At 41.3% G+C, this 15,725-nt stretch overlaps 3 protein-coding genes across 4 annotated transcripts in view; 2 read left to right on the top strand and 1 right to left on the bottom strand.

Moving 5' to 3' along the window:
• Positions 1-529: 529 nt before the first annotated feature.
• ulk3 (unc-51 like kinase 3) overlaps positions 530-15,725 on the bottom strand; it is a 43,384-nt gene continuing 28,188 nt past the window's right edge. For both annotated transcript variants that reach the window (XR_016114559.1, XR_016114561.1), the window contains exon 19: positions 530-1,034. The gene's annotated coding sequence lies outside the window, so the exon portion shown is untranslated. The remainder of the gene's footprint in view (positions 1,035-15,725) is intronic.
• cplx3b (complexin 3b) lies at positions 1,031-6,647 on the top strand. Its single transcript, XM_088993085.1, has 3 exons — positions 1,031-1,227; positions 4,213-4,300; positions 4,493-6,647. Exons 1-3 carry the CDS (start codon positions 1,070-1,072, stop codon positions 4,715-4,717), a joined length of 471 nt encoding a protein of 156 aa, XP_088849211.1. The 5' UTR covers positions 1,031-1,069; the 3' UTR covers positions 4,718-6,647.
• On the top strand, positions 10,558-13,747 carry LOC148900958 (growth arrest-specific protein 1). Its single transcript, XM_088993056.1, has 2 exons — positions 10,558-12,177; positions 12,255-13,747. The coding sequence occupies exon 1, from the start codon at positions 11,071-11,073 to the stop codon at positions 11,827-11,829; it is 759 nt and encodes a 252-aa protein (XP_088849182.1). The 5' UTR covers positions 10,558-11,070; the 3' UTR covers positions 11,830-12,177; positions 12,255-13,747.

Here is a 15,725-nt window from a genome sequence, read left to right as displayed (position 1 = left end):
TTTAATAATAATAATACATCAATAGATGAGTAACACTGGTAATAATAATAATAAGAAAAAGAAGATTATTATTATTAATAATAATAAGAATAATAATACATCAATAGATGAGTAACACTGGTAATAATAATAATAATAAAAATATTATAATAATAATAATATTGATGATAATAATGATGATAATAATAATAATACATCAATAGATGAGTAAAACGGGTAATAATAATAATAATAATAATAATAATAATAATAATAATAATACATCAATAGATGATTAAAACGGGTAATAATAATAATAACAATAATAATTCATCAATAGATGAATAAAACTGATACTAATAATAATAATAATAATAATAATAATAATAATAATACATCAATGGATGAGTAAAACTAATAATAATAATAATAATAATAATAAGACATCAATAGATGAGTAAAACTGGTAATAATAATAATCATCATCATCTTCATAATCATAATCCTAACACATCAATATATGAATAAAACTGGTAATAATAATAATAATAATAATAATAATAATAATAATAACAATAATAATAATAATAATCAATATATGGGTAAAATAGGTTTTAAAAAAGTCCAAATTGGTCCAAAATATTTGTGGGGGTTGAATCAATTCTCGCATGTGTTCCTCTGGCGTCTCCATGTTGCGTCCGCTGTCCGGTCAGTCCACCGGGAGTCTGCCGCACGTCGTGCGACGGGCGGGCGCCTTGCATGATGGGGGGGATGCGTGGGGGGGGGGGGGGGTACTGGGCTGGCAGATCGGTAGACACACGCCATTGGTAGAGTTGAGCGCCAAACTTGTTGACTCAGAAGCGTCCTCCTCCTCCTCCTCTTCTTCTTCCTCTTCCTCCTCTTCCTCCGATCTGATTGCACACGCCGTTCAACAGGGGAATCGTTTCTCCTCATTCTCCATCTCCCCCGCAGGACAATTGTTTTGTTTGTTTTTTTAGGCGCATCTTTCTCCCGGTGGATTCCAAGCAAGCCGCCGCCCTCTAATTAGGAGCCCACTTCAAAAAAAAAAAACGGTACAACATTGTGAGAGATGGCTTTCATGGTGAAACATGTGGTGGGGGGGCAGCTGAAGAATTTGACGGGCGGGCTGACGGAAGAGAAACCCGAAGCGGAGAAGACGGACGCGGCGGCGCAGGGGATGACCCAAGAGGAGTTCGAGCAATACCAGCAACAGTTAGAGGAGGAGAAGTAAGTAAGTCGACAGAGAAAATGAGGGGGGGGGGGTTAGTGAAAAAGTGTGGGGGAAAATGGGAGGTGAACGTGGACGCTCGCGTAAAAAGACGAATGCGAGACGGGTGTGTTTTACGCACGGAAAAAAAACAACCACAAGTCAGGTGCAAACGCAACTGTGATACCTTGGCTTACGAACTTAATTGTGTATGTATATGTACTGTGTATTGCAGTGTGTATGAACAGAGTGTGTAAAGCAAAGTGTGTATCCCAAAAATTAATTTCCCATAGGAAACCATTAAAATGAGAATAATCCGTTCCCAAATCCCCATAAAACATAATTTTCTAATTTTCTAAGCCTTAAAACTACACAAAATATAACTTATTTCATGTATAATACATGTGCTATGGTATTATAATGAAATAAATAAACTGTATATCTATACAGTGATACCTCGGCTTATGAACGCTTTCGCTAATGAACTTTTCGCCTTACAAACGTTAAATTTGCGAGACTATAATCTTGGCATATGAACTATTTTTCGGGAAACACACAGAGCGCCACAATGAGTGATGTGTCGTTCGCTAACGAGCCGGGTCTTGGAGCTGGATCTCTGACGTGAACGAGGAGCTGAAAATGGCAACCGACTTTTTTTTGGCCTCTATTCCCCGCATACAGCAAATTAATGAAGTTTCTAGTGTGTCTGCCTGCATCTGTTGCAATATCATTATTATTATTATTATTATTATTATTATTATTATTATTATTATTATTATTATTGATGAGAAAGTTTCTTCAGCCGTCATCTGTACTTTTTAGACGGCTGAAGAAACCTTCTCATCGATGGACCACTCCTGTACGACAGAGCTTACACAGACGTATTATTATTATTATTATTATTATTATTATCATTATTATTATTATTATTATATTTTGTGGAGTTTTAAGACTGATTTAGAAGAAAATTATGTTTTATGGGGACCTGGGAACGGATTATTCTCATTTTAATGGTTTCCTATGGGAAATTAATGTTTGGAATACACACTTTTCGCCTTACACACACTTTCTGGGAAGCAATTAAGTTCGTAAACCAAGGTATCACTGTATCTATATCTACATATCTATAGATCTATCTCTCTCTATATATATCTATATCTAGAGAGGCATCACGGTCTCTCAGGGCCACTGTCACGTGACCTGCGAGCAGAGTGATTTATGAGCCCAAGGCGCTATATCTGAGCATAGAGAAAACATGTTTAGCGATTCCGTGAAGACCACAAGAGCTCGGCTACCATCCCGCCAGTGTCACGTGAGGTCATTGATAAGAAAGATGGCTACCCTGGCTTCGGTGTTTTGTCCACTCAGGCCTATAATGTGACAGGACATCTCATCTGGGATAAAAAAAAAAAGAAAGAAAAAACCACCTCGCGCTGACACATTGGGTGCATCGCCTTCGGAGGATATGATCCTCACAGGCTAGCAGTGCCCCCCCCCCCCCCCCCCCCCCACTGCGTGTTTATGTGTGTGTGTATACTGTTTTGGAGGTCACACATCTGCCACATCTGGCCAACATTATGTCAGCTTTGTTGACTTGCTGTGTCTCAGGCCGAAGCAATTGCGATTAGGGGGGGACGACGGAGAGGAGAGCCAACTGGGGCGTGAAAAGCGTCGCTGAGATTTGGATTTGGGAATATAGCGCCCTCTGCTGAAAAGTATTGAAACATTTTCATGAATTTATCCTCGATTCTCCTATTTTAAACTCCATTTGAAAATCATTTTTTAATGTACATGTACATTTAAAGGACAACCGACGTCACTTTTTTTGTTTCCTAACTGACATCAGAAAAATGTTTTATAACATCTAAAATACCCAAAACACGCAGTATGATGTTTTTATTCAAATGCAAAACACCAATAAAAATGACTTGAAGTGTCCAACATCTGCAAAAAAATTAAGCTGCGAATTGGACATTTTCAGAAAGTCCCGCCCCCAATTCGTGACGTCACACCAAGACGTCTTGCATTGCTGGAGAATCAAAACAATGGCTTCAGATTTGGAGAATATGCTTTCTTGTAACACATTCCGTTATGAATATGATTCAAATAGTTCTGAAGAAGAAAGCATACATCAGGGGTGTCAAAGTCATTTTTTTGCCGCGGGCCACATTGTAGTTATGGTTTCCTCTCGAGGGCCGTTATGAATTTGGGGAACCCATTAGAATGTTTAAATCCCTTCAAATATTACATATAGAGCACACAGCAAATTAATGAATAACTCGTTTTCAAATCTGAAGTCAAGAATAATGACTTTTATTGTGGTTGACATCCAAAAATATGAAATTTTGGCTCAGATTTTAGCAATCATCATGGAATTTAACAAGTTTGATTTGCTTTCGCGGGCCGAAAAAAAATGATGTGGTGGGCCGGATTTGGCTCGCGGGCCTTGACTTTGACACCTGTGGCGTACATGTTTGCAATCGATTAAAACACCGAGCTATTGTGAGGAATGAATCAGCCCGTTTCCACAGGCTGATAAATTCCTTACATGGAGCTTGGTCGCCCTCTTCTGGCGGCTTTTTGGTGCAACACAAGGTTTTCAGACCAAACAAGTACAGCAAAATACATTGACGTGATGGAAGGACTGCTACAATGTGTCTTATTTTTTCGGTCAGGGGGCGTTCCTTTAGTGACGTCACGTACGGACTCGTCACCAACTCAAAAACAAGACTTCCGGAATATTCAGCGCGAGTATTAAAACGTAAAATATAGCTATATGTGGTGGAATCTTTGTAAAATACGCTCAGTAGAAGTCATTTGAAGCCATTTTACAAATTATGGACGCAACTTGTCCGGAGACGTCGGTTGTCCTTTAATGTACATCTAGACCAGGGTCCTTCATGCATCCAAGTTGGGTAAATTATGAAATCCACGGGCCGGCAACTGATTTATAATATAATCATGTAACATCAACAACGCAAAGAATATGTTGCGCTGTGTTGCAGACAAGAACGAGAAGCTAATTTTGCCCAGAAGAAAGCCGAGCGAGCCACCGTCAGGAGTCATTTTCGGGACAAGTACCGGCTACCAAAGGTATGCTATGCTAACTTATCGTTGTCATTCACGTAAACATGACAAACAAACAGTTTCTTCCATGTTTCCTAAAACATTAAAACCGCGCATTTAACTAAAGTAAGAGATTAATAGCCGATGGTGACTGATTAAGTACATTTACTTACTAGTAAAATGTGTTTTTTTTTGTGTGTTTTTGTTTTACCAAATCAGAACGAACTGGACGAAACTCAGATCCAGCAAGCGGGCGACGATGTGGTGCTCCCCACCGAGCTGGCTAAGATGATCGCCGAAGACAACCAAGAGGAGGCGCACAAGCAGTCGGTTCTGGGCCAGCTGTCCAACCTGCAGAACGTCGACATGGACCAACTCAAGGACAAAGCCCAGGCCACGCTGGAGGACCTCAAGAAGCAGACGGAGAACTGCAGCGTCATGTGATGTCAGGAAAGGAAGAGGAGAGCTTCTTGGAAGGAGGAAGTAGCAACCCATCTATTCACGTTGCGCACCAATTTCAAAATGTTTTACAATTTAAAGGACAACCGATCTGGGGGCGGATAATGTAGCACCAAAAAAAGGCAGAAAATGGCGACAAAGCTCCGGGTAAGGAATTAATCAGCCCGTTTCTACAGGCTGATTAATTCCTTACACGGAGCTTTGTCGCCCTCTTCTGCCTCTTTTTGGTGCGACGCGAAGTTTTCAGAGCAGCCAAGTACAGCCAAATGCATTGACGTGATGGAAGGACTGCTACAATGTGTCCTTTTTTCGGTCAGGGGCGTTCCTTCAGTGACGTAGGGTGAGGACTCGTCACCAACTCAAAAACAAGACTTCCGGAATATTCAGCGCGAGTCTTAAAACGTAAAATATAGCTATATGCGGTGGAATCTTCGTAAAATACGCTCAGTAGAAGTCATTTGAAGTGATTTTACAAATTATGGACACAACTTGTCCGGAGACGTCGGTTGTCCTTTAAAGGAGAGAGAGAGCTAGACACATCGCTGAAAACTGATTGGTTGACAGAAAAGATTCATATCAATATCAATTTCTTTGACTTTTTCTAGGTTGTCTGTAAAAGACAATTTTGGTACCTTGGAGGTATGGGATCAATGTTTCAATCAAAAATGGTGTCGCGTGAACAGTTCCTGAAGCTTTCTGCTGCTCCCTTCTCCAGAAGCTCTTCCTCTGAGAAACCGGTGTTGGTCTGAGTAGGTCAAGTCCTTCCTTTTTCGCTGCTAAACTGAGAGAATTTCAACATTAGATAGAAATCTGCTAATTTTGATGTTGCTGAAAAAGCCATCTTGTTTGGAGGAGGAGTAGTATATGGTAGTAAATGTGGGTGCTTAGATGGCTTTTTGATGGGATAAGCATTTGAAAAGCACAAAAATGGCAATATTAAAGGACAACCGACAGCATTTTTTTTGTTTCCGAACTGACATCAGAAAAACGTTTTATAGCATCTAAAATACCCAAAACACGCAGGCTGATATTTTTAGTCAAATGCAAAACACCAATCAAAATCACTTAAAGTGTCCCAAAATTGCCACAAAATGAGCTCAGAAATGGCGAGATTCAGAAAGTCCCGCCCCCTTGTTCGTGATGTCACGCCAGGATACTCCTTCACAAACTGCCTTGCTCCAGAATCAAAACAATGGCTTCAGAGAGTTCAGATGCGGAGAAGATGCTTTCTTGTTACTTATCCAGTTATTACAGTAAAGTCTGGTTATATCGATATTCTCGGGAGTCGGAAAAAATATCGATATAACCGGACTATCGATATATCCGATCCTGCGGCGTGTAAATTTTCTCCTTTGCGTTCATAGAAATAGTATCGTAATAAGCAGTACTATCGATATAACCGATATCGATATAAAGAGACTTTACTGTATTATGATTCAAATAGTTCTGAAGAGGAAAGCACAAATGTTTGCAATCGATTAAAGAAGTCCTTCCGTAGCAATTCGACCCTTCGGGACTCCAATGTAGCGTCCCAGAAAATGCACAAGATGGCGCACAAGTTCTGTTGGAAATGGGCTGATTTGTCCGCTGGGAATTTGTGTCAACTTACACCTTCTTTATGCGTGTTGGCTGCGACACACAACGATTCACCATTGCGTTATTTATGTAGTTTTCCTTCTAATTTCATGTTCAGGCGAAAAAAAGTACCCAAAATGCATTGTGTGGCGCTTTCTCAGTCACGGGCGTTCCTTCCGTGACGTCACGTCAGGAATCGTCACCAACTCGAAAACAAGACTTCCTGAATATTCAGCGCGAGTCTTAAAACGTAAAATATAGCTACATGCGGTGGAATCTTATTAAAATACGCCCAGTGGAAGTCATTTGAAGCAAATTATGGACACAACTTGTCCGGAGACGTCGGTTGTCCTTTAAGTGAGTGAGACTGTGCATTTTTTAGTTCTAATACTACCAGGAAGCTGCTGTTAAAATTCCACTTATTTTTAATAATTTATTTTCATGTCAATAACCGATGACGTCTGAGAAAATAAGCCATGTGTCAATTTAACGACGTGACTGTGAATAATATATGGGTGTAAAGACATAACTTTCCATTTTTTTCCCCCAAATTGAGCCATCATCACCGAGTAGGAAAGCCTTGTGTTTGTGCTGCATATGAAAACAAAAAATATGACCTAAAACTCTGCTAAAAAAAAGTACAAGTGTAAATGCTTTTAGAAGCCAGAGTGCGACAATATGTGTGTCTTCATCACGGCAATATTTTCTGTTTTGTGTAAGCGCTGAGCTCATCGTGTGGTGCCGTTTTGTGCCAGTGGATTAGCTGTCGTCAAGTCGATCGGTGTCCTCGTGTACCTCGTTAGCGCTAATGCTAACACCGTGGCCTCATGGTGTTTGTTTTTTTTTTTTTCATTGTATTGGTGTTTGTGGGTTTTTTTTTGTGTGTAGCCATGGCAAAATATACACTTCTTTGTACCACTTTACGCTAGGGGTACTTTTTAACACGTCAACAATGCATCTATAGAGGCTTTTAAATCATAAGCAGTTTATCAGTGTAACAGTACTCACTATTTTGAGAGATGATGCTATTAGTCTACTATGGAACCTCGTCTTACGAACGTGTTTTCATAAGAAAATATAACGTTACAAAACATCTCGAGAGGAACATAAAATCTTGTTCCGAAAGAAATTTCAAGACACGAAAAGTAAAAATACAGTACAGTGATACCTCGGTTTACGAACCCCTTGGCTTACGAACTTTTTGGTCTACGAATATTACATTTATAACAATTTTACCTTGGCATATGAACTATTTTTCGGGATACACACGGAGCGCCACTATGAGTGGTGTGTCGTTCGCGAATGAGCCCGTTCTCCTAACAAGAAAATGGCAGCTGACTTGTTTTTATCCTCTATTCCCCGCCCCCAGTCTTCAGTTAAAGCCACGTGATTGGTCAAGAACGCACCAGTGAGGGGAGGTGGTTTAAACATTAAAGAGACAGGCAGACGACAGAGAGAGTGTGACAAAATGGATCGAAAACAGTGAAATTTGGACTCATTTCAACTTTATTCATAGTTCAAAGGCAGAGTGTAGACTGCAAGGTTAAAATATCCCATTAATTAGGCTCCACAAATAACCTGCACAAGCCTGTACACTTGATGCAAAAAGCTATCAACCAAGCTAAGCAGAACACAATTGATGACGAACTAGACAAAATTATCGCAGAGAAAGCACTTCCAAGGGATCATTCCTCAAGGTGGTGAAAGAAGAAGGTTACGTTCCTCATCAAGTGTTTGAATGCTGATGAAACCGGCCACTCCATTCCATCAAGCCATCGACCATCACAAAGGTCAATAAAACCACTTTATTATACAGTACAGTTTATTTCTTTAATTATAATACCATAGCACATTTATTATACATAAAATAAGGTATTTTTTGTGTAGTTTTAGGCTTAGAAAATTAGAAAATTATGTTTTATGGGGACCCGGGAACGGATTATTCTCATTTTAATTGTTTCCTATGGGAAATTAATTTTTGGGATACACACTTTTCGCCTTACACACTCTGTCTGGGAACCAATTAAGTTCGTAAGCCAAGGTATCACTGTACTCCGGTGTAGACTCAAACAAGCTTAAGATAACCAATAATGTATAAATAAACGGGTTCCCGAAACAATTGATGTGTCCAAGGTAACCCTACTGTTAAAGTGGTACTCACCTCACGAACCTACGTTGCTTTAACAAATGTATTTTCTGTGCTTTTAGCCTTTTTTTTTCTTCAAATAAACCGATGTTTACGTGTGCGTTTGTTCAAAGCAAACGTGTTATCTAGTTGCATTGAGGGACAGCAATCTATGGACAAAAAAAAATATCGTGACTGGGGTGGACGCTGAGGAAATCCTCATTGCTCCGGTTCTTGTCACGTGAAGGTGATAGACCAATAGATGTTCATCATTAAACGTAAAAGGAAAAGTAGCAATACATGTTTTTTTTTTATTTTAATATTGCTATTCTAAAGTAGATACAGTACTGTAATAATAACGACAGTATTAAACATCACAATAATAAGAATAATGAAAATGGGAAGAGAAGCCATAAGCTATGAGACTTGCTTTGCTTTGTTTTAAGTGTCTTGTCTTTCTCATTAAATATTTCTGTCATTCTGTCTCTGACGGGACTTTTAATTGCAATAAACATATTTTTGGATCACGTTCTTTATTTGTGTGCTAGTTAGCGATTTACTGAGTATCTCGTGTGTCACGGAGGCTAATTCAAAAGGGTCAATAAATGTAGCAATTCAAAGGACAACCGTTAGCGTTCCAGACGTGACGTCAAGTCAGGCATCGTTATCAACTCGAAACCAAGACTTCCTGAATATTCGGCGCGAGTTTTAAAACGTAAAATATAGCTATATGCGGTGGAATCTTTGTAAAATACGCTCAGTAGAAGTCATTTGAAGTGATTTTACAAATTATGGACACAACTCGTTCGGTTGCGTCGGTTATCCTTTAAAACGAGATTCTATTTGAAAGAGAACCATGCATTCTCACTAATAAACAGCAGAGGGCGCCAACTCTACAAAAAACCCCTGATCTATAGGATTGATAAACAGTACTGTATACGTTTTTTTTGCAAAGCCATAAAAACGACTAAATTGCAAAACCCCACAAGTTACGGTTTGTTGAAGTTTGTTTGACATTTACCATTTTTTTTGCTTTTCAAAGCCCCTCCCCCTCCTCCAAAAAAAAAAGACAAATGCCAAAGTCGAGTCACGTTGTTATCTTAGCGCATACGATTCTCCATCCAAGACTGTCTAATGTCTATTTGCTCTCTTCAACTCGCCATACATTTTGTACAAATTACCAGGCCCTCCCAGTGGCAGACAGAAGTGAAAATGTACCCCCCCCCCCCCCCCCACACACACACACCCCCCCTCAAAAAATAATCAAGTTAATCAGCATGTGAATGGCAGTAAAGCCTGAGCTATTGCTAGTTTTCAAGTGCGGTGTGAAAAGGGGAGAGCTGTAAATTATATTGCTGCTCCATTGACGGACGTGTTGCGTGAACAGACCACCTTGTGGGGAGAACTGGGCCGACGCATGGCCAATCGGACACAATGGCTGTGAAACGGGCCAGAAAATACCATTCTACAAGGCTGAGGAATGTGTGACAGCAATGAGAGAGAGAGAGAGAGAGAGAGAGAGAGAGAGAGAGAGAGAGAGAGAGAGAGAGAGAGAGAGAGAGAGAGAGAGAGAGAGAGAGAGAGAGAGAGAGAGAGATAGAGAGATAGATAGATAGATAGATAGATAGATAGATAGATAGATAGATAGATAGATAGATAGATAGATAGATAGATAGATAGATAGATAGATAGATAGATTGATTCTTGGTGTAGTTTTATCTCTTATCATTTATAATTGTGCCAGTGGTTTTATTCTGCTTGTTTTGTGATTATAAAGTGTCTTTGAGAGTTTTGAAAGGGGCTTATGAATAAAATGTATTATTATTATTACTATTACACGCAAGAAAATCGAAAATGACGTCACAGAAAAGCAAATGTTTTGCTGCCTCCGCATATTCGAATGATTAGTGTGTCCTTTTTTTGGGTCCCTTTTCCATTTTTTATGTGTGAAAGTTTTTATGTGTGAGTCGGCCATGCACTTGTTGGGGGTGGGACGAGAAGTTGGGGTCGGTGGGGGCGTGGTCATGAGAGAATTTACGCGCAGATTTGCTGTAGGACTTTTCAATGGCGACCAATCAGCTGCCGGGAAACGAAGTGTGTGTGTGTGTGTGTGTGTGTGTGTGTGTGTGTGTGTGTGTGTGTGTGTGTGTGTGTGTGTGTGTGTGTGTGTGTGTGTGAGAGAGAGAGAAAGAGAGCGAGAAAGGGGGAAGTGGGGGTGCGTGTAAAAAAACTTTTCTTTCTTGGGGGAGGGGTGTTTTGAAGGAAGCTCGGCGGAGCGCGAAGCGTATCAGCACAACCACAGACAGTGAGAGCGAGAGGGACAAAGAAGATTCACACACTACGGAAGAATTTGGAAACGAGGGAATAAATAAAATATATATCTATCGATGGACTGTACTTTGCCGCGCGGCTTGTCCGTGAACGCACCACAACGGTAAGGGCTGGAAGAGGAGGCGAACTTTTTTTGCTGGAGAGCGAGTGTGTTCATGCACTCTGCTTCTGCACCCACGCGTGGTGACTTCATGACGTGTTTTCTGGGACTCGAGGAGATACTTGTGTCCATTTTATAGCCCGCGAGGTTTGATGATGTGTTGCAGCAGGAGGAAAGTTTCGAGCTAACCCCTCCCTTCACCCAAGCATGAGATGGTGGTGCGGCGCACTGGCACTGCTCTCATGGGTGCTGGTGGCGTCGGATGCGCAGCTCATCTGCTGGCAGGCCATCCTGCGCTGCCACGCCGAACCCGAGTGCGAGCTCGCCTATAGCCAGTATTTGGCCGCCTGCGAGGGCAACCTACAAGGCACGAGGCGTCAGTGTCCCAGCCACTGCATCAACGCGCTGATCCGCCTCAACCGGACCCGTAGCGGGCCGGACCTGGAGACCTGCGAGTGCGCCCAGGACGCCGAGTGCCTGGGAGCCAAACGCGCCATCGAACCGTGTCTACCGCGCCGCTATCCGGATGACGGAGGCGGGGGGATCGGCTGCATGGAGGCCCGCCAACGTTGCGTGCAGGACAACCACTGCCACGCGTCCCTGGATGCTTACATGTCCTATTGTGGACAGCTGTTCAACGGACGCAAGTGCTCGGCCAAGTGCAAGGCCACCATCCAGCAGATGCTGTACACACCCGACGGGGCGTTGCTGAACCGCTGTGTTTGCGACGGTGAAGGGAGACCGTTCTGCGAGGTGGTCAAGGAGAACATGAGCAAACTCTGCTCCATGGGAGACCATCACGGTGTCATTTCAGACCAGCCGGAGGTGGACGACATGTACGAGGACGAGGATTATGACGTCAGACAGGACAAGGAAGATGTCTCCAGTGATCATTCGGCGGCTCCCCGCGGGTTGTCGTCATTGGGGGTGCTCCTGTTTCTCCCTCTGGGATGTATTTGGTTGTGATAGAAATGGATTTCGTCTTTGAGACACATCTCCAGCTCCTGGACCTGCCGAAGGGGGTCTTCAAGACAAGTCTGCTGGATGAGGTGATGCTGGTTTTCACCCTCGGGTCTTGCTGTCGACACTTTGGATTCTTATTTTTTTTAAAGCTAGGTTGACTTCTTCTGGTTGTAAATGTTTGACGTCCCAAATGGAAGATCCAACCGTCCTGTGAACTGGGTTGTGGCGTAGAAACCTAGAAGTTGGCAAAAAAAACTCCACCCTAGTTGCGGGCTTTGAGATTCAGTGACATCTGAGAGCTGTGAAGGATATGCACTTCTCCATCGGAAACAACGGCGGTATTCTACACTAGTATGTGACCCAAATACAGAAACTTCAAATTGGTACTTCCTTTCATTGTTGAAAATATTGATTTATTGGCTTTTCAGAAGGTTCTCCATTGCGAGTGAAAGGACCCAACCTTCATCTCCACCAGTATGCTGGAGGTACCATCAGGAACAATCACATTGGATTTCTTCATGGTTGAGAACGCTCAATTTATACATTGGAACCATCAACCATCTTCTAGTCCAGGATATGCTTGCCGCAGAAACCGTCTAGAACCTACTTTGGACTTTATCTCCCTCGGAGAGGATATTTACCTTCTTCTTAGGACCGGCGGTGTCGCCTTTGGGGTTCCAAGTAGCTTCTCCATTAGCATTTGCCATAGAAACCTAAACATATTGAAGAACTGTAAAGTGAAACCGATATTCCCCTAAGGATGTAATTCTAAGAACAAAATCCTTCCCATTTTTTGGATTGGTCTCTGGTTTATAACCCAAAAACCCAGGACTCCATGTCTTTCATATCGCTTTTATATATACCAATAATGTCAACGTTCAGGTACCTGAAAACATGATGGGCTGTCCACTGTCCCCGAAAGGGTTTTAAAAACGAATTTCTTGTGTGGATTCACTACCAGATCAATTTCAGAATCAGAAAACCTTTAATCGTCCCACAATGGGGACATTTGCATTTCTGGAACAAACCCCTCAATGAGCTTCCAATTAGACGTAGACGTGGCCGTCATCCAATCGCCCTTTTCAGACCATTGTGGATCACAATGGATTGTGGACACCGTAAACTTTACTATTTAAGATTCTCAGAACCTGAAGGTTCTTTGCCGTGGGAAAACCGTAGGCAGACATTACAGATTCCTTTTTTTTCCGCACTAAAATAAAGTTCCCAGGTCTGGTCTACTCGCGTGCGGCCGGCGTTTGTTTACTCTTGGTGTCAATGGTACTCTGGAGCGTAGCTTTATTAAGACCTTAGACAAACACAGAGACTCTGCCCGTCCTGGTCTGTTTACTTTGCTACTTTTGTCGCGGTAACCACACTTCAAATATTTGCGAGGGACAGGATCAAGTGCTTAAATTAACTGAAGCACCACACTCCACGCAACTTTTGAGCAGGAGACCCCCGCCCCTACCCTCCCCCTATCCTTCTGTTACTCCCTCGGTCTCCTTACTCCCCTGCTGAGATGGTGTTATGGTGCTTTTCCTCTCAAAACACACCTTTGCACCCCTTTCCTTCCCCTAATTTCACACCTTTGAATGACCCAAACCCCGCCGTCTTGTTAGCCTTTTCGATGTTTGCACTATATTGCTTTGCTTTTTTTCACTTTTGTTACCCGTGGTCTACGCACGAGGTCACCCTGCAAAGATCCAACGGAGGCGCTACATTGGAAAAAAAAAATGCCGCCTTTGCAGAAATGACTACAAATGTGCAGTCGTAGGCAACCACAATGACGACCGACCGGGTATCCTGTCATTGTTTTGAGATACTCTGTCTGGTTGTGTCGTTCCAACATTAAACTGATGAGGGGATGAAATGTCGGAATTGAAGAAATATCGGAATTAAAGAAGTGTCGGAATTGATGAAATATCTGAATTGAAGAAATGTTGGAATTAAAGAAATGCCGGGATTAAAGAAATATCAGAATTGAAGAAATATCGGAATTGAAGAAATATCGGAATTGAAGAAATGTCAGAATTGAAGAAATGCGATTTTGGGCCCTAATGTACTGTACAGTGATACCTCGGTTTACGAACCCCTTGGCTTACGAACTTTTCGTTTTATGAATGTTACATTTATGAAAATTTTACCTTGGCCTACGAACTATTTTTCGGGATACACACGGAGCTGCCACAATGTGTGATGTGTCATTCGCGAACGAGCCCGTTCTCCTACAAGAAAATGGCAGCCGTCCTCTATTCCCCGCCCCCAGTCGTCGGTTAAAGCCACGTGATTGGTCAAGAACGCAGCAGTGAGGGGAGGTGGTTTAAACATTAAAGAGACAGGCAGATGACAGAATTTCAACTTTGACAGTTCAAAGGTAGAGTGTAGACTGCAAGGTTAAATTTCTCATCAATCAGGCTCCACAAATAACCCGCACTAGCCATCAGTTCAATTTGAAATGAAAAGACAAGCAAGGGAACCAGCTATTAATTGTGTTTCTAGTGTGCCTGCTTGCATCTCTTGCTGTTGCAATATCACAACTTCGAATATGTACAAGTCAGAGCTCCTTGAGACACTTGAAAAGCTATCCATTCCATCAAGCCATCAACGACCATCACAATGGTAAAAAAAACGACTTTATTATATAGTACAGTTTATTTCTTTAATTATAATACCATAGCACATTTATTATACATAAAAATAAATAAAATAAGGTATATTTTGTGTAGTTTTAAGGCTTAGAAAATTAGAAAGTAGAAAATTATGTTTTCTTCTGACCTGGGAACGGATTATTCTCATTTTAATGGTTTCCTATGGGAAATTAATTTTGGGGATACACACTTTTCGCCTGACACACTCTGTCTGGGAACCAATTAAGTTCGTAAGCCAAGGTTTCACTGTATATTTCAAAATGTGATGGGTGAAGTCCACTACATTTCCGACTTTAACTTTGCAGCTCAAAATGTAACGAGTTCATAAAATGTGTGACTTTTGTCTGCTTAATTCACATGGAAGAGCTGAACATATTTAGTAGATGATACGAGTCTCAACCGGGTCACTTGATAACACTACACAGCCATGTGACATAACAGCGTTTACATTTTGTTCAGAACGCAACATGACGGAAAACAAGTGAAAAGTCATGCAGCCGCTTGAAATCGCACCACCATGAATTTTATATACATGTATGTAAATGTTAAATTATGAAGCCGGAACATGAAGCAAAAAATGTATATATATATATATATATATATATATATATATTTGACAGAATTATACAATTATATGACATGAAAGACGCCAGTGTAATAAAACGAGTTGCTCAGAAGCCATGATTGATACTGTCCTCAATATGGAATGATGTGATTTTGGAATAAAATGTTTAAACTGTCAAAGAGTCGGTTTGAAAGATTTGAGGTACTCCAATGCTAAAATACTGCGTATCAATTCATTCATTGCCAGATACTATGTGCAAAAATGCAACCATTCCAGTGCTAGGGTTTTTGTCATTGTCACTTAAATTCCAGGACCCACAGAATATTGAGTTTTAGCACTACATAAACATTCAATGCAGCGTAAGAAACCTTACATTCTCATCTTTCATCAGAAAAAATAGTTAATTCCTAAATTATATAGCTTTGGAGTTATATTAGCTTGAAATGAGGGCGGCTGTCGAAAATACAATGCAATACATGCATATTGGTTTGTATAGCGTTTTAACAACAGCTAAAGCTGCAACATAATGCTAATATTGAAAAAAAGGGAAATGCTGCCCCCTTGTGGAAAAGAAAAAAAACATTGCTAAAGGCCATGGCGAGCGCTTTATCGACACCCAAGCATGAAAAACAAAACCCGAACAAATTCGGGAATGGCGCTCTGTACATCATATTTTCAATTCCCGA

Source organism: Hippocampus bargibanti, linkage group LG03 (assembly GCF_051943395.1).
Source record: "Hippocampus bargibanti isolate YZ-2025 linkage group LG03, ASM5194339v1, whole genome shotgun sequence".
NCBI lineage: Eukaryota > Metazoa > Chordata > Actinopteri > Syngnathiformes > Syngnathidae > Hippocampus > Hippocampus bargibanti.
This window is presented reverse-complemented; position numbering and strand designations above follow the sequence as displayed.